General features: G+C 40.1%; 1 protein-coding gene across 1 annotated transcript in view; it reads right to left on the reverse strand.

The window, feature by feature from the left end:
• The window catches only part of cacna1ab (calcium channel, voltage-dependent, P/Q type, alpha 1A subunit, b), a 163,189-nt gene extending 144,411 nt beyond the window's left edge, over positions 1 to 18,778 (reverse strand). Inside the window, 1 exon segment of the mRNA XM_054605334.1 lies at positions 18,375 to 18,778. Within this exon segment, the coding sequence (XP_054461309.1) occupies positions 18,375 to 18,775 (401 nt within the window). The 5' untranslated portion in view covers positions 18,776 to 18,778.
• Between the last annotated feature and the right edge of the window lie 850 nt (positions 18,779 to 19,628).

A 19,628-nucleotide genomic window follows, 5' to 3' on the forward strand; every position in this document is an offset into this window, starting at 1 on the left:
GATCTAGCCCAGATGTCAATCAAGCATTATCTGCACACGCCCACACTGAGACCAGGTCTAATCAGGAAAATAAAAGATGAGGGGGGAGAGGAGAGATGAGGAGAGAGGATGAGGAGAGGAGAGGATGAGGAGAGGAGAGGATGAGAGGATGAGATGAGAGGAGAGGATGAGAGGAGAGGATGAGATGAGAGGATGAGAGGAGAGATGAGAGGATGAGAGGAGATGATGAGAGGAGAGGATGAGAGGAGAGGATGAGATGAGAGGATGAGAGGAGAGGAGAGGATGAGAGTAGAGGAGAGGAGAGGATGAGAGAGAGAGGATGAGATGAGAGTAGAGGAGAGGAGAGGATGAGAGGATGAGATGAGAGGATGAGAGGAGAGGATGAGATAGAGGAGAGGATGAGATGAGAGGATGAGAGGGAGAGGAGAGGATGAGAGTAGAGGATGAGATGAGAGGATGAGATGAGAGGAGAGGATGAGATGAGAGGATGAGAGTAGATGAGAGGATGAGATGAGAGGAGAGATGAGAGGAGAGGAGAGGATGAGAGGATGAGATGAGAGGATGAGATGAGAGGATGAGATGAGAGGAGGAGAGGATGAGATGAGAGGATGAGATGAGAGGATGAGTGTAGAGGAGAGGAGAGGATGAGATGAGAGGATGAGAGGATGAGATGAGAGGATGAGATAGAGGAGAGGATGAGATGAGAGGATGAGATGAGAGGATGAGATTAGAGGATGAGAGGATAGGAAATGAGGAGATGTGAGGAGAGGAGAGATGGGGAGAGAAAAGGAGAGATGAGATGAGAAAAGGAGATGAGAGGAAAGGAGATGAGGAGATGAGAGATGGGTTAAGGGTTTATTCAAGCAATTTCATAAAAGATGAGTTGTGTACGGTAACATAATCTATTATAGTCGTACCATAAACTCAACATCGCCTCATACGAAGGTCCAGTTATTTGTTCCGATAGCCTCATTTCTTTGCTGCCCTACATACAAGTCGTCCTTCTGTCAGCGAGTTCAAGAGCAGCACTGCATCCTCGAGAACTACAGAGTCATGCATCCGGTGATAAATCCAAACAAGGACCGAGCTTGGGGGGTCTGTCCAGATAAAGCCAGACCAGGTGGACTGCAGACTAATGTGAGGGTTTGACTCTTTTTGGTTCTGCGTTGTTGGACTGAACATTTGTCTCTCCAGGTGGTTTCCCTCGGCCTCCCACCAAATGCACAGCGGGACAGGTAACAGAAATAAAGTGGTAGAAAAAAACGAATGAATGGTCGCTTTGGCGATGTCAGCAAAAAGAAAAAGAAATACAACCTGTCATCCAAAGCCAAGAGGCACACAAGTTTAGTATTTTCTGAATTTCCCTGAATATGGAGAGTGAAGAAGGAAAGACGAGAGGACAAAGAGAATGATGAAGTGTCCATTCTCTCTACTGACCAGCAGGGGGCGACTCCTCTGGTTGTAATGACGAGGAGTTACGTAGAGACGCCGTAAACGTCTCTGGTAGCAGCAGCGACCTGTCAATCAAAGAAAGCCCCGCCCTAAAGCATCCCCTGCTTTATGGTCTGTTTGACTCTAAATGGAGCATCATTTACTAAATGAACATCATGCTGTATTGAAGAAGACTTGAAACTAGAGATTGAGACCATAAACTCATGTTTACAATGTTTACTGAGGGAATAAATCAAGAGAGAAGTAGAGTCATTTTCTCATAGACTTCTATACAATCAGACAATTTAGCAAAACGACTGACATGAGTTTCCCAACCCCACAGATAATATGTTAGATTTAGGATTCATCACAAACAGGAACTCTATAAATAGTTCCATATATTAGTCAGTTCATTGGTATTTTTCAAAAAGCACTAGTTAAGGCATTAAACATATTGATATGAAGTCTTAAAACTGACTGAAAAAGTTTTGACAAATTGGAACTATAGAAAAAGCGCCTGTGAGATATGAGGAAAACTTTACATATGTGGTTTACAGGGACAATAGTTTGGTGGTTTTACATCAAAGCCTGTTTATGGGTCTTCAGCAGTACTTCTTCATATGAGAAAGAATGTTCTAAGAAGCCTTTTAGGGCTTTAAAATCTGCTAAACTGACTCATGTGATGTCAAGAATGTTTAGCATAGAAAAGTGGAGGTTTGGAGTTAGAAAGAAAAAAGAGCTCCAGACCTCTGTAACCAGCTGTTCACCCAGAGGCTCTCTGCTAAATTAGCCGCAACTAGCATAGCAAACCTTGATCTACGACCTAACTGTCCTCACTCAAGTTGCATTGTGGGTAATGTAGGTTCCAGGTTGTGACAAAGAAGAAGACTCAAGGGGAAGAAAAAGAATCTCTTGTCCTTGTTGTTTTTCTTAATCTGTCCTTGGCGTGTTTGACGGTGTTAGAGGAGCTCAACGCTAATTCGATGGAGTTCTCTGAAAAACGATTATTTTCTTTTCAAGGTCAACACTTAAACACACCACAGATATGAGGAGGTGTTCAGATAACACAGACTGTTCCCTTCTCCTCCTCACTATCTCTGTCCCCGTTCTCCTCTTTTCACCTTCCTCCGCCTCATCTCGGCCTTTCAATCGTTCTGCTCTTCGCCGCTCCTCGTCTCCTTTTTGTCATTTCGCTATCTCTCTTCTCTCACTTCCTATCTGACCTTATTTCCTGCCTCCTCTATACATCTCTCCTCCTCCACCTCCACCCGCCTCCTCCTCACCTTCCTCTCAGCAGCGTTTCATCCCATTTTTAGCTCCTCGCTGTTTTGTCTTTGTCCTCTTTTGGTCTCGTATCTCCAAAACCCCCCACCCACCCTCACTTTTACTTATTTCTCCTCCTCTCGCTCCTCTTCTTCTCTTCGCCCTTATCTTTACCTCATCTCCGGTAGTTTTCACCATCTTTGCTTTCAACTCCGTCTCCTACAAAATTACGTTCCCTTACAACTTAACTGCACTCTCAATATTACGTTTTCAGGGAAACGTATTTTCTCAAATTAAAAGCAAAGAAAACACGTAAAAAGTATGTGATTAACAATGTGTGTGTGTGTGTGTGTGTGTGTGTGTGTGTGTGTGTGTGTGTGTGTGTGTGTGTGTGTGTGTGTGTGTGTGTGTGTGTGTGTGTGTGTGTGTGTGTGTGTGTGTGTGTGTAAACTGGAAGTAGACCAGCACACAGAACCAGGCAGTGACAGAGTGGCTGAATAAATCTGCTCTCTACATCTCTTGTTTTTGTTTTTTCCTCCCGTCTTCCTCCCTCATTTCTCCATCCCTCCCCCTTCCTCACCTTCATGCCCCACTCTCTTCCTCTTCCTTACATTCCACCTCCTTCTCGTCTCCTCCCTCCTTCCATTTCCTCTTATTTTCTAATTCCCTTGTGTCCTCATCTCTCCCTTTCTTCCACCTTTCTTCATCACTTCCTGTATTGTTTGCTCTGTTGACCCCATATGTTTCCCTCCTCTGCCTTTATTTAAAGTCTTAATGTTCACCCTACCTTCATGTCTTCTTTTCAATTTCTCTGGAATCGGACAGAAACTAAGTATAGTCAGATGCAGGAATAGCTTCTTTAGGGAATTAGTCTATAAAAGGAATCGTATGAATATTTTTTTCGCACCTACATGACAAAATAAGACTCAAGATCTTCACCAACAAATACAAAAATCAATATATTCACTGCAAATACAGACAAACGACAAAGCGGAAATCAAACGCATTTCAAAGTTGTAGAAGTCTGAATCAGTTAGTGGTTATTTGAGGTGAAGCTGAACTGTTGTTAGTGATGTTTGATTGTTTGGGACACAGTTTTTTCATTCGACGGTCTAAATGTGGGAAACGTTGTGCTGCAGACATAATTCACTTAAAGTAAGAAGATAGGTGGATTTGTTTTTTACATAAAAATCTTGCTGAGTCCAGCTTCAATGTGCTTAAAAGCCATTTAAAGTATAAACTAATTTACTTAGTCAATATATCTCAAGTATAATGAAAGTGTGTGTGTGTGTGTGTGTGTGTGTGTGTGTGTGTGTGTGTGTGTGTGTGTGTGTGTGTGTGTGTGTGTGTGTGTGTGTGTGTGCCATAAATGTCCCCAGTGTAACGGTTTCATTGAGAAAAAAGCTGAGGCATGAAGGGTGAGGCGGTGCCCTCACTAAATGGGAGTGGCTGGCGGCCGGCCAATCACAAAGAGAGGGCGACCCTGAGTGACAGCTGGAGAGAGAGAGAGAGAGAGAGAGAGAGAGAGAGAGAGAGAGGCGGAGAGTGTAAAGAGCTCTTAAGAAAAACAGAATGTCATCTACCACAGATGATGCAGTCAGCATTGAACCAATCAGGAAGGAGTACTCCGCTTGTTAACTCGTTCCTTTTTCCCCTCACACTAGTTTACGGTATAGGCATGGATGGATCACTGAACAGGGACCACTGGCCTTCACCTACACAAAGGAAGGGACTGAAAATGACTAAAAAGAAAGAGAAAATGATGACGAAGAGACACGAAAAGACCAAAATAATTCTAAAGAGACAAAAAGTAACCATAAAGACGCTCACGATGACATATGAAAGGGGCAAAACAACCACAAAGAGACACAAAACAACTAAAGAGACACTAAAAGGGACTACAAAGAGACTCAACAAGACTACAAAGAGACTCAAAGGGACTACAAAGAGACTCAAAGGGACTACAAAAGGGACTACAAAGAGACTCAAAGGGACTACAAAGAGACTAAAAGGGACTACAAAGAGACTCATAATAACAACAAAAGGTGAAAAACAACCACAAAAGAGGCACACTTTTTTGTTTGATACTTTTTAAACAAAAAAATATTGTCTTTACCAATTCATTAAAGAATAATTGTATGAACTTGGCTTTTCCTTTGGAAGATCTTTGCCTCTTAGACTGGTCTTTTGTCTTTTTTTGTCTCAGTCAAGAGAGTGAGACGTTTCTTGCGTAGGTGGAAAACGTTCACAAATAATAATACAAATACAACGAATAATAAACGCATAGTGAGAGTCTATGAGGACACAACCGTTGCTGTTTCAGATGGAAAAATTGCACGAATTAATTAGTTTTATTTTGCAATTTGAGTGAGACAAAAAAAGGCTTCCAAATCTCCACCACTGCCATTGTCGCCATTCCCTGCAGGCCAAATCCAAAAACCCACGACTGCTTTTACAAGCAGAGAAACGGCTGTGTCATTACAGGAAGATAGCTGTGACTAAGACTATTAGCTAATTGATAGGCTGACTGTGTTTGGCTACTGCCGCGTCCGGCTGACACAACAAAACAAAACACGCCCAGCTTCTCTGCAACGTAATCATCTCAGACTCCAACCAGACGTCCACGAAAACGCTCTGGAAGTTTCCTTTTGAGTGACGAAAAAGAAAAATCAAGGCTTTTATCTTTTGCAGAATGAATAGAATATCATTTTTTAACATTTATGTGTTACACTTTAATTTTGAAAACCTGCAGTGAAAAAAAATCGCTGAAAATGCAAACCTGTGCTCACAAGACAAAATGTGAACGGACTCTAATAGAAACGGTTTCAGATAAAGCAAGCTGCCAAAAGCCGGGTTTGATTTACAGCACCTCCTTTGTAATAGTATATAAGTGGAAAAGGTCATTTGTTTCACTGCACTCACACTTTACATTTCACATGAGTAGGAAGAATGGCAATGAATGGGTTAAGTGTTTTAACACAGTATGACAGTGTGCATTAATGCATGAAGTACATGTATCTCCCTGTGCGTGTTGTTCTTTTGGAGGGGTATATTTGTATAAACTGCTGTCTGGTGCACAGTCCGCTCCTCGGAGAGAACAAACGCGTTCCCGGCAGGATTTCTCCTCATTAAAGTAAAGGACGAATCAATGATTTCTAAAAAAACTTCTACTTATCCAGGAGAGGAGCTTGCTGAGCAGTCAGGCTTTTTTTTTTTTTTTTTTTTTTTTTTTCCTTCCAGAAAAGCTTTACAGTCTCTGCTGCACGTTAACATCTGAGATCTCTCCACAATGACTCTAAATGGGATAATTTTGCATAAGTGAATGGTTTACCCTTGGACCAATGGTGACATCAAACAACAACAACAACAACAACAACAACAACAAGGCGTCTTAGCGGTTGACTTTGTAGAATTTAAGTTGTAAAGCCGTCCTTGAGCGAGACACTGAACCTCAGGTTGCCATCTACGCTAAGAAAGGGGTTAAAGGCAGAGGTCAATCTTTATGTATGTGATGATTTAAATAAAGTTTAATTAATTCATTCATTAATGAATTAAATATTGCTTAAAGCAAACCAAAGCTGCAATCACAAGGAATCATATTACCTCATCTCAGGCACTGCCATTATACCTTCTTATTGTTTTTACAAATCTGCTACTTTTGTGACGTGTTTATGTATTTTATTGTATTGTACACTATAATAATAATAATCATCTTTATTTATATAGCCCATTTCATACAGACTATGTAGCTCAAAGTGCTTTATAAATAAATAAAATAAGAAAACTTTCCTTTTACAGATACAATAAATAAAATTGGGAAGAAGAAAGCACGTATTTTGCACTTATATTTTAAGTGTAATTAAAAAATGTCAGCAGATAATAATAAAAACTGGAAAACATTTTACATTTAAAGTGACAAAAAAAGTGTTTGAATACATAAAAGATCATTTGAAAGACAGATGCGAGACGCATATAAAGTGCTGTTAAAAAAAGAAAGGGTTGGCCAAATACATGTTTTCAAGTGTTAATAGAGGCGGCCTCTTTAATGTTTTTGGGTCGGCTGTTCCACATTTTGGGAGCATAACTGTAAATATGAGGATGAATTGTACTGATAATTTTAGGCCACTTAATTGTAATAACCTGCTCAGGGACTACAAACGAAGACCAGCTCTCTAGCTAACTGTGGCACATTAACATTGAGGTGGAAATTAAAAAGTTGATAAATGTGTACTGTCCCTAATAAATCAAATTAAAAATTAAAAATTAAAAATTTAAAATTAAAACTTTAATTTTTAATTTAAAAGAAAAAAAAAAAAAAAAAAAGAAAAAAAGAAAAAAAGAAAACGAAAAAGAAAAGTTGATAAATGTATAAATAAATATAATAAAATCTAAATTAAAAAATTAAATTAAAAAAAAAAAATAATTAGATAAAAAAACATTTAATTTTAAATTTTAAAGAAAAAATTTAAAGAAAAAAAGAAAAATTTAAAAGAAAAAAAAAGATTTTTTAAAATAAATAATAAATTAAAAAAATTAGATAAAACATTAAAATGTAAATTTTAAAGAAAAATATTTTTTAAAGAAAAATGTCAAATGTATAAGAAAAAAAAATATTTTAAAAAAAAAAAGGAAAAAGGAAAAAAAAAAGTTTAAAATATTAAAAAGAAAATTTAAAAGAAGAAAAAAAAGAAAAAGAAAAAAAAGAAAGAAAAAGAAAAGAAAAGAAAAAAAGAAAAGAAAAAAAGAAAGAAAAGAAAAGAAAAAAAGAAAAGAATAACCAGGGACACCAAAAATAACAAAGAGAAAACTTGAGTCATGTGATGATGCTTTAAGTAAAAGATACAACTCCCACGTTTTATCCTAATATCACATGATGACCATAGCTGCTTGTGGTGATGGAGATGTTGGTATTTGTGTTACCATGGATTCATCTGAGCAGTCCTCTGCTGACACCCTGTGGTCACATGAAGAACTGCAGATAAAGAAGAACACTGCCTGTTCCTGTTTTAACACACACACACACACACACACACACACACACACACACACACACACACACACACACACACACACACACACACACACACACACACACACACACACACACACACACACACACACACACACACACACACACACACACACACACACACTGGTACTTACATAATATCTCCATTTTCTGCTACTTTATACTCACATTTCACATCAATTAATTTATCTAATACCTTTTCATTTAATACTATTTAAGACTAATAATACAAAACAAAATCAAACAGATAAATGATGATGTAATATTTATAGGTTGAAATAAAACTTTATTGATCCCTTGGACTAAATTCACAAGCTACCCAGCAGCATATAAAGTTATTAAAACTAGCACCAAAGTTACTAGCAGCAACATTTAAGTGATGTACACATTAATGCATCAGAAATCATAATACAATATTAAAATATACCTGATTCAGACATAATGAATACTTTGATGCTAAAACTTTTGTTCATTTACTTAAAAAGTGAAAAACTTCAGAACATATCAAGAACTTCCTTTATTTGTTTTTTGTCCGTTGACTTTTGTTCACTAATGCAACAAAAAATGAATTGTTAATAAATTGTTTTTTTCATGTTAAAACGTCAAGAAAGGCCAATAATTGGTTTCCAATTTCCCAAACCGGTTGCCAATATCGCAAACCCTTACCATTCCACCCTGCAGTTATACTTTATTTAGTTTGTATGTTTGTATTCGTTTCACTTGTTACTAAAATGCTGTGAAGTGTAAGAGCAGGTAGCTGGTGTATAGCACTTACTATATTCGTATTAGTTTGTTGCTATTTGCTTCTGTTTTCTGGTTTATGCTTTTTAGATGCTTTTAAAGATGCGGTTTTGAAAGATGTTGGTGGATCTATGAGCAGAAATGTATTACAGTATTCATAACTAAGTTTTATTATTATTTCATTATTGTATTAATCACCTGAAACTATATTCTTGTGTTTTTTGTTGGCTTAGAATGAGCCCTTCATATCTACTGAGTCATATTGCAACACCATGTTTCTACAGTAGCCCAGAAAAACCAAACACTGGCTCTAGAGAGAGACTTTCAAGGCCACCGTAGTTTTCCGACACGCTTGTGAAACTGTGGTAGCATAAGCAGCGCAGTCGCTAACTGACCTCCGATTCTCCTAAAGCTATGCATGCTATTGTGAGGAGGCCTCTTAGCGAGACACTAGCACAGTCTTGGAAAGGGGAGGAGTCAGCGGAGTGGTATTCAGTCGGTTGCAATCTGCATCCTCGCCACTAGATGTCGCCGAATCCCAAGTGCTGTCCCTTTAAATGGTATTAAACTAGGATACATCAGTGAAGGCAATCAATAATAAACAAGTTGGAATGACAAGGTTCTTGTTTTCTTGAACGCAGCACAATTATAAAGCCCACCCAGTTGAAAACATCCTCCAAACCCTTAAAACTGTTTTTTCTAATCATTACATTTAGTCCAGTGTGTGTGTGTGTGTGTGTGTGTGTGTGTGTGTGTGTGTGTGTGTGTGTGTGTGTGTGTGTGTGTGTGTGTGTGTGCGTGGGCATGGTGCCCACCTGCGTCACAGTGTGTGTCAGCATGACGCATTTGGTCCTGTATCACCTCCCTGCTGCAAACACACAAAAACACACACACAAAAACACACACACACACAAACACACACACAGACAGACAGAAGAGGGAGAACTCTGATTTGATGTGTTCAAGAGAATAAATCAAACACACATCACAGAGAAGGTGATCGGTTCTGAACACAAGAGGGCAGCAGAGTCACACATGAGGACTCACTGAAGCTGTGGTGTGTGTGTGTGTGTGTGTGTGTGTGTGTGTGTGTGTGTGTGTGTGTGTGTGTGTGTGTGTGTGTGTGTGTGTGTGTGTCGGTCTGAGTGGTTGTCAGTCAAAGAACCACCAGACCTTTGATCAAACTGACTGGCCGGTGTGTGTGTGTGTGTGTGTGTGTGTGTGTGTGTGTGTGTGTGTGTGTGTGTGTGTGTGTGTGTGTGTGTGTGTGTGTGTGTGTGTGTGTGTGTGTGTAGCTGGGCGGGTCCAGGTGAAATAAAAGGAAGTGGGGTGAGTCACTGAGGTTTGGGATGAAAGGGATAAATGGGAGATGAAGGCTCCTGTAAAGTAAGCCCTGATCATTTGAGACTGTCCTCACCGGGCAAAACAAAAAACCCTCCGGCTGTCGTACGAACAACCGTCCTCTCTCAGAACCAAAAGCATGACTGTGAGGAAAAACAAGAGGGCGTTCAGGATGGCTGGGCAAAGAGGACAAGTGACATCAACCAGGGAGATATTCAAAGAGTCTCAATCTAAGGAGGAACGTTTAGTTTAAGAAAAAGAAAAAGGAGGAGAAATGAAAAATGGATACAACCTTCACTTCCAATGACAGTTAATGAGATTCTGACCGTACTCATCCATTAACAGGGTAGAACTCCTGACTGTAATGAGGATATATCATTCTTTTATGAATTATATGTGTGAAGAGTGAAACCTGTGAGACGAGGAGCCGTTTGGTGGAGACGTTACGGACCAGACCGTCTGTCTAGAAATTACCTTCATATGATACTAATTTGTTTTTCCAGATACGTTTTGATGGGACACATAATTGGCTTCTAGATTATGAACACTGACAAGATCGTTTTTTTAAAGGGAAGCAGTGAAGGTGGATTAAAACTGGAGACCTGTGTGTGTTTAAGATGACAAAAGCACTTTGGATACGTTTTCAGAAAGATAAGCTTTTCATTTAAATGTAAAAAAGAAATTCAATTAAATTCTACTCGTTTGTCTTAGAAGACATTATTCACATTTTTAAATAATACACCAAAAATATCTCCCCTAACGTGTGCTGCTATAGCGCCTGTACAAAACCATAAACATGTGCATATTGTCATTATGGTTCATTGAGAAAACATTTACTCCATAAGTTGATAAAACATTTTAAAATCAGGTGTCATTTAAATTAGTAGTTATTTCTAAGAGATCATGAGTTCACTTGTCTGACTCTATGTACTGAATGGATTTCCCCTTTAAACCTTTTTCTAACTTGATTTGAAATCAGCCAATCAGTGTACATATTTTTTAAAATGATACAGTATAAACTAGATATTAACTACGTTGACAACTACATTGTTTATGTAAATGAAAAATAATGCATATATCCGCCCGTGATTCAAATGGCTCTTCCTTGCTCCATGCTACACCTTTCCACCGAGATGAAAATGGGGTTGGTAGTTGGTAACAAAAGTGAAAACACAACCTCCTTGATGGATAAACCCAAAGCAGCCCGCTGGTACAATAGATCGTACATAAGCAGTGGACGTAGTCATGGTGACGTCTGCACCGTGGACTGATGTTTTTGGATTACTGCCGTCAAAATCTTTTTTTGCAACCAATGAACAGAAGTTACCATATTTGGAATGTGGAGAAGCGATGTACAGACGCCGTATACGTCTCTGGTAGCGGCAGCAACCTGTCAATCACAGTAAGCCCCGCCCTAAAGCATACTAATCATCTGTTTGACTCTAAATGGAGCATCATTTACTAAATGAACATCATGCTGTATTGAAGAAGACTTGAAACTAGAGATTGAGACCATAAACTCATGTTTACAATGTTTACTGAGGGAATAAATCAAGAGAGAAGTAGAGTCATTTTCTCATAGACTTCTATACAACCAGAGGAGTCGCCCCCTGGTGGACAGCAGAGAGAATGCAGGTTTTAAAACTCTTCCACATCGGCTTCACTCCAGGTTGTCGCCTGGTTGTAATGAAACCAAACAACCTTGGGTAAAAAAAGTGCTTCATAGGCATACAGTGACGACAATCTATCACGGAAACAGCAATGTTGCAAATCAGAATGCTAATTATCAGACAGATGGGACGAAGAACGAATGAGCCGTAGAGACAGAAGGTTGATAAAGAAAGAGTGGAAGATGTAAAAGAGGGAGAAAGGAGAACCGGGGGGGTGGAAGGTGAGCGAGGAGGAGGCGGAGGGATATTAAAATGAATGGTGTGCACTCTGGAAGCAGAGGTGCAGCTGGCAGCGGAGTGGCGTCGCCGAGCCAGCAGAACAAACTGACTGATGCTGGCACTAACACAACCCAACAGACAGACCGACACTGAGGGAGCGACGGGGAGGATGTCTCACTCTGACTGAAGCTCCGTCAACATTTATGTGCTTTTGCCGTAGACCTCCACACGAGTGCCTGAAGACGGCTTCTGTACACGACGGAAAATATCTTTGCAGCCCAAAAAATATATATTATGTATATGTAAAATAGTGAATAATTCAAATTCTGAATTTCAGAATCAGAAGCTGTTTATTGCCAAGTACGTTACGAGGTGATTAATTGTTGCGTATAGTAACAGTTCAATACATAAGACATCATTTAAAAATAGAAAAATGAAAATATACAATAAAATATGGTAAAAAGTAAAGAAGTAAACAAATCATAGAATTTAATCCACAATGGGTATTTTAGTGGCCACCATATAAATGTCAATATTTGAAAAGTCTGACATTCAGAGCATACAGACCCTGTAATAAAAATAATACTTTTCGTTTCTTCAGATGTTGGCTGGTCTGATTGATTGACTACTCGGGTTTCTTGCGTTGTCCGACTTCACCGGCGCCTCAGATAACAAATAACTTTGTGGTATAAATTTCATCGAACTGATACGATGACGAAACGCTACAAAAATAACACCAAACATGTGATATACTGAGAATATGCACTCTTGTTATTGAGTAAAACATTACCTGAAAGGTCATTTTTTTTTGATTTCTCTGTCATCTTATTTTCACAAAGGCAATTTAAGGTACAGCAACCTGTTTATTACAGCGTATGCAAATGAGCTGCAACTCGATTTCACCCTGTAATCTGATTTTGTGTGTGGTCAACAGTGAAAGCAGAACAAAAGTAACTTTAACTGTCAAACATGATTCGAAAGCTCTCTTTCTCTATCAAGACTACTCGGTTCTCGATGCCTGTAGATGTATGTCATGGTGATTATGCACCTGATATGAATGTAAAGGAGTTTGTGGGAGTCTGTTGGTGGTTTGGAGGTGACAGATTTTGGAGTTGTGGATTTGGCGTGAGGACACTGCAAACATCTGCCACCTCTCTCTGAGGAGAAAAGAGGAGGAGGGAGAAGAGAGAGAGGATGTACTTTCATTAAGTTAGGCTAGTTTGCCTTTTTTTCTGTGTTTGTAGTTGCTGTGCAGCGCTACACATGGGACTCATAATGAGACATCTTGTCCAGAAATGTATACTTGGCTTTGAGTAGGAGTCTATCGATCGTAGGTCTTCTATTTGATGTGCCAGGCATCCATTTAAGTGAAGTATATAAGTACATATTTTCCTTGTTTAGCAACCAGCTTCTTCTCCATCACTTACCTGTCGGCATGATAGAAAAGAGGAGACTACATTATTAACTATATCACCAACGTATCCTCATACAGCGTCCACAGCTATACCTACAAAGAAATGATGCACTGCAATTTATAGATATCCCACGAAATCAACTCTGATGTAATCCACGTTTTCATGAACCAGGAAGAATAAAGACAGCAAAAATCCCCACACAGGGCTGCTGGGAGATTTGTGGATGGGTCAAACTAAAAACGGTCCTTCCTCTCCAGGAGGCCGCTGCTCGTTCCCTAAACGGACACTGCTTTATGGTCTGTTTGACTGTAAATGGAGCATCATTTACTAAATGAACATCATGCTGTATTGAAGAAGACTTGAAACTAGAGATTGAGACCATAAACTCATGTTTACAATGTTTACTGAGGGAATAAATCAAGAGAGAAGTAGAGTCATTTTCTCATAGACTTCTATACAACCAGAGGAGTCGCCCCCTGGTGGACACTAGAGAGAATGCAGCTTTAAGACACTTCCACATCGGCTTCACTCTGCAGAACTGGAGGTTGCTGACTGGTTTCTGTAATCTGTCTTCTTCCCAGGTTACATGGCGGAGAGGAGGTCATGTGATTCAGGCTCAAGCTGTTTGGCGACACCCCCTCCTCCTGGATCCATCTTCTCTTTGTTCACTGTATACATTTATCATACGGATCGTCTTGGTTTCTTCCATATTTTTACCTTTCAGATGGTTTTGTTTGGGGAGTTGTATGCTGTTCAGATTGTAAAGCCCCCTGAGACAAAGTTATGTTTTGTTATAATATAACTAAAATTGACATTTCCACTTGAAACACACAGAACTGATGTGTCACTGCTTTTCATTCTGTTTGTTATTAATGTTATCATTGGTAACTTTTTAATAACTTCCCAAAATCGAAGACCGTTAGATGAATGATTGCTCACGTTAATAAAAAAAAGTAAATTAAACCACCGGTTACAGTTATTTCTCCTTGCTGGAGGTCTTTATGTTTTAATGACGTCATTCTCACGACCAATGACGTCACATGATCCCAAAAAAGAGGTACTTTACATCATCTCTCTCTCTCCAACGTGCCTCCATGCTCTGCAGCTCAACTCTTCCCTCTGACCCCGCCTTCTGCCTATTTTAGCCTCGTGTTTCCCTAACCACAGGCTTTCTCAGCTTACCGTTTGACCTTTAAGGAATGTCACAGCCTAAAAAGCACATCTACAGTCACTGAGCGCTGGTGGCAGCGAAGGGGGTTAAAGTAACACGAGAATGTTGGAGGACGGTGTCTGGTTTGACTTTCAAGGCTGGCTTTAGAAAAAAATAGAACATGGGGTATTAGACGTGGCCATTAAAGTGGACATTCACGAGTTGTGTCCCATTAATAACAAACTAAATGCAATGAAAGCTTATCAGACAGGTCAAAAATGTAATTCAATACAGCATAAAATATTGATTAGATTTAAAGTTATTAGAAGGAGCTTTCATTTTGTGTTGATTTCGGTGGCCTCGTTGGACAAAAGTGCAGAGAACAAGCATTAAGAAAACTATATAAAAATGATCCAATCTTCTCGCTGATGTTCTCTTTACTTATTAAAGTCACATAAAGGCCTCGGTATTAAATTGAGACCGTTTCAGGACCAGTCACAAACTCCTTGTAGTAACTTTAAATCATCAAAACAGAGTGTAAAAGGAATATAAAGCTGTATACTTTTCCTTTAACCTCCAATCAGTTGGAAGAAAAAAACTAAAATACCTTGAAATACTTGAAAAGTTCATTTATCTGACGATGACATAAATGAACATGAGGTTTCTATTTTGAACAAACAACCAATGCTTTCATTGCTGCTGGTCAGGTCAGTCTTACTCCAACGTCCTCCCCAGTGTCCAGTATTTTCCGGTTTATGAGGCGGAGTCTGTCACCCTGACATCTCTCAAAGTCTAACTGTCCACGGGGAACGCTGCACAACAACACGAGCTGTGAAGAGAAGCACTGGGCTGCTTTTTATTACCAGTTTATTGTCAGGAGTTTATTCTAGTGATTGTGAAAGAACATGTCTCATCATATAACGTCACTATTGTATTCCACTGATGTTAATTATTACCTTGGAAAAAGTCTACGCTCTCAGAGAGCTCTTCTTGTCTCATATATTAATAATTTGTTTACTTTTCTTACAGTAATTTGTTTTATTTGTCAGTTTTCTTGTCTGTTGTTACATTAATTTCCCTCCTGGGGATCCACCTTTTCACTCTTTCACCTCCTCTTAATTAATTTTGATCTTTTTTTTTTTTTTTTTTTTTGTTGGCAACAGAGGAGATCTCTGCGTTCTGCCAAATAATGGACTCATTGAGCTGATCTGGTGCCAGAGACGGCGAGACAGCAGAGACGGGCGTAGACCACGAAGCAGATGCAGTAAACATGCTCTCAATCAGAGTTAAGGGGGGGGGGGGGGGCTGCTATACTGGTCCTGCAGCAGTAAATGGTTTGATCAACTAGTCGGCATGGACTACTTCAGAGTCTGATGTGGGGGGGCGGGTGGAGCCAGACAGACACAAGAGACCAGAGGGTAATAAAATCATTCTAACCCCTTCGGCGATGGTTCCATCCACGGATCTGCTGCGTGACGGGGTAAGTGGGGTTTTAACCTGTCATATCTCATGAAAATCAGAAACCCCGTTAACCCCCCCCGGGTTCCTCTGACACACCTGGTCTGGTCTGCAACTGGGTCAGCAGCTGTCTGCCTGACCGTCAAAAGAATATATATATTTAAAGACCGCTGCCTCTGTTTTAAGGCTCAGGACTCAAGGACTTGTTACTTAGGGGGGACAAAAGAGGAGTTTTGTCGTTAAAGCCAAACTTTCATTTCACTGATTGCTTCCTCTGCTCCGTTTGAAGGTGTTTTAGTCGATCAAATCTGATGCTGTTGAGATTGATTGCAAGAGGAACCTGCAGACTCTCTGGTCTTCTGCGATGCTTTTTTGACAGATACTGCACAGAGAGCTAGGTTCCACTCTAAATAATAAATATGGCTGCTGTACAAAGATATATCATGGAAACCAGGCAGCGTGTGATGTAGTAAGTCGCATCCTTTCAAACCTTGAATTAGGGCGATGTGTTGAAAATCAAATATCACCATATTTTTCGACCTCAATATCAATACTGCGACGATAATGATTTTGATTTACACTGAGATTTCCTATGAATAATAATCAGCAATGTGGATATTGGGGTAATATAATAGTCTGGTATAGGTTCAGAAAATGACATCACTTTACTATAATGCAACCTGTAAAACCAGGAAATGCTTGGGCCACATTACGATATTCAAAATCTAAGATGATATCTTGTCTCATGTCACGATATCGATAAAATAGAAATACATTGCACAGCCTTAACTCAAACACACTGCACACTGCATCATTTCAACAGGAAATAAGAGCACATGATAAATGTTCCCGTTTAGGCGTCTGCACAGGGCTGAGGAAAGCAACAAATAAATGACTTTTCTTGCTTAGCTTGCAACAGCCTCCAAGTGATTATGAAAAATAGGGCTTGTGTCGTTAAAGAAAACATTCTCCTAAAGCTTTCAGAGACGTACAATCAATGAAGACACAAAGCTATTGATCTTCTAAGTCGTTTGAATCACGTTCGGACTAAAAGATCTGACACTATTTGGAAGGAAACGTATTGATCGTAAAATAAATCTTATAGCCTCCTAATTCTTGGGCCACGTCACCATCTGATGCATCTGCAGACGTTTAGCTCTGCACACTAAAGGGTTGCTTTGTCCGATCTGCTCATCTATTTGTAAGACACCAAGTGGACGGAGCTTATCCATCGTGAGCTTTTGATAAAACTACAATCAGTCCTAATATCTTCGATTTGATGATCCTTTCTTGAAAAAATGACAAAGTTTGATTGATGAGCTTGCATATCAAAGTGCTGTCTAGCAGATGGCATTCATAGCTTTCAAATGCTTCTATTTGAAATGCAACCCTCCGTAAGTTTAAGTCTATTTTTCCATGAGGACTTTGTCTACACACCCTGTCTTTAAGAAGTGAAGCTCAGACGATCTGGGACCTTGTCAGGACTGCTAGATCCCAGGTATGACTACCGCAAGTAGTGTTGAACAATAGTAATTAAGTTTACAGGCTCTTGCCCTCGTCTCTAGGTAACCTGCACAGAGCTTATGTTTGGTGGGCAACGGGTGAGCACAGAGTTTTGGGCATACGAGATATGAGTTGTGCAGGTTAATGAATGATGCCTCTATGGGGAACAGGAGGGGGAGGAGGAGGAGGAGGAGGAGGAAGATAGAGGATGGACATATTCCCTTACAACCAGGTGGAGGAAACACATTCGTATATTATATCCTGACACAAAGCACATTGGCTGATAACATAATGCAATTACCATCAGTGTCAGTTCAGCTCCAGCTATGCTCCCAGATAAACATTTACCACCTTAACTGCATTTTAAAGCTCTGATAAATCAATATCGTTTCTTTCTTTCTTTATACTGAATCAAGTGAAAAGCAGCTACCCTGAGACTTATCACCCAATTCTGCAGCTCCTCTGAGCATTTCAGCCCCTGTACGCTAATTGTTTTTGGCTTTAAGGCACATTTACATTCACCGTTTTGGTTCTCTCTCATTCTGAATTCCAGCAGCAGCAGTTTTTTTCTAAACAGTTTTAATAAACCAACTGTATGCTACCTGGCCACGCTCCCATGGCCAGAGTAGCGAGTTGTTCTGGGTGTCCAGGGTTCCAGAAGGGAATTAATCATTTAGATCGCAAAGTTTGGGTTGGCATGAAACTCCCAGTTAGGATGAGTAAAAATTATGCAAAATTACTGGGTCTTTGATAAAAACTCAAAAAGGTACAAGCTTGTGTTCGTAAAAACATAAGTGGAAGCGTCAACTACGACCCCCAAGTTGATTTAAAGCTTGACATTTTGCAGTATGTGCTACTTACAGCCAGAAGAAGCTCATAATATATACATCAGTTTAGGAAGTATATTCACATTTTGATTATTTTCATCACTTGTCAATTTGTAGATACATTTACCAGCAATGGTGTGAGGTTTTGCTGACAATTACAACAACATGTGTTCCGTGTTTCCATAGAAACGGCTGACGGATGAAGTAGTGGAGGCATTTAGAGGCATTTTCCAAATCTAACCGATTCAGAAAAGTCTGAATAGTTTGAATATTCAACAACAATATACAACATTATAACTCTGAGGTTAAATAGTGAACCGTACTCACTCCCACTGTTTCCTCCTGGCCTGTGGTGTGTTGAGCAGCTTGTGTGCCTGGTGGGCCTTGATGACATCGCGGTGGTCCACCACTCCTCCCCTCCGGCGGATCAGCGGGACTGTGGGGTCGGTGCTGCTGGTAACCAGGGACAAGGAGCCCCGGCCGGAGCGAACCCCATAGCCTCCGCCGCCGCCGCCGCCTCCGCCGGTAAAGGGCACGTCTCGGTACTGCTCCACCCTGACGTTGTAGACGGCGTGGTAGTAGGTGGGGTTGGGGCCCACGCTGCTCCCGCTGATCGGGGGAGGTTGGCAGCGTAGCGGCCGGTGGAGTCCCTGAGGGGAGGGGGAGCAGGAGGAACTCTGGGGCCACCCCACCGGGCCGCCATGGTCCGGGTAGAGGGGGGACAGCATGGAGCTGGAGGAAGAGGAGATGGAGAGAGATGAAGAAGGAGCAGTAAGGTCAAAGGCAAATTATGTTCTCGTACAACAAAACTGCATTATGAATTATGTTTTGTTTTTTTTTGACGTATCACAGATACTTTTGTGTAAGTCAGCGTAGGCTTGGAGTTACAGACTCTCATTCCGACTGCTTCAGACTTAGCTGCACACCGAACCATTGTGTGCTGAAGTTCTCGCTCTGATGAAGCAAACAGAACCACATCATCTGCAAAGAGCAGAAATCTAATTCTGAGTTCCCCAAACCGGACACTATATCAGCTGCAGTCCTCCAGTTATACTTAAAACTCATAATAATTGACTGGTTGACTTATTTATTATTGAATTACTGGAGGACTTTGTGGTGAATGAAACAAAAACAGATTTAAATTTATAAAATTGATATGTTGGGTAACCTGCTGCACCAAATGTATCTTCTGTAGACTTTTTGAGACTGTTTTGACGAAACGAGCATCAGAGGGGAATCAGTTTAGAGAGTATATGTGTGAATGGAAAAAGGAAGAAAGGATGGATGTAAGGAGAGGATGTGGAACAATAGAGGGCTGGAGAAGGACTGAGGTGGAGGGAAGGCTCTGGAAGAAAAAGGGAACAGAAGAGGAGAAATCGAGTGAAGGATTTAGAGTAAACATTGTGTAAAGGAAAGCTGTGAATAAATGACTTTAAAAAAAAGAGGTGTATGTGAACAAGAGAGGAGATAATGGAAACACAGCGCCTTCAGTCAATGTTTACTCATCATAAAAAGGAATATTAATACCACCCATAACATAATGCACTGTGATAACACTTATTCAGTAAGAAGACAAGCTGC

This window comes from Anoplopoma fimbria, chromosome 9 (assembly GCF_027596085.1).
Source record: "Anoplopoma fimbria isolate UVic2021 breed Golden Eagle Sablefish chromosome 9, Afim_UVic_2022, whole genome shotgun sequence".
NCBI classification, from domain to species: domain Eukaryota; kingdom Metazoa; phylum Chordata; class Actinopteri; order Perciformes; family Anoplopomatidae; genus Anoplopoma; species Anoplopoma fimbria.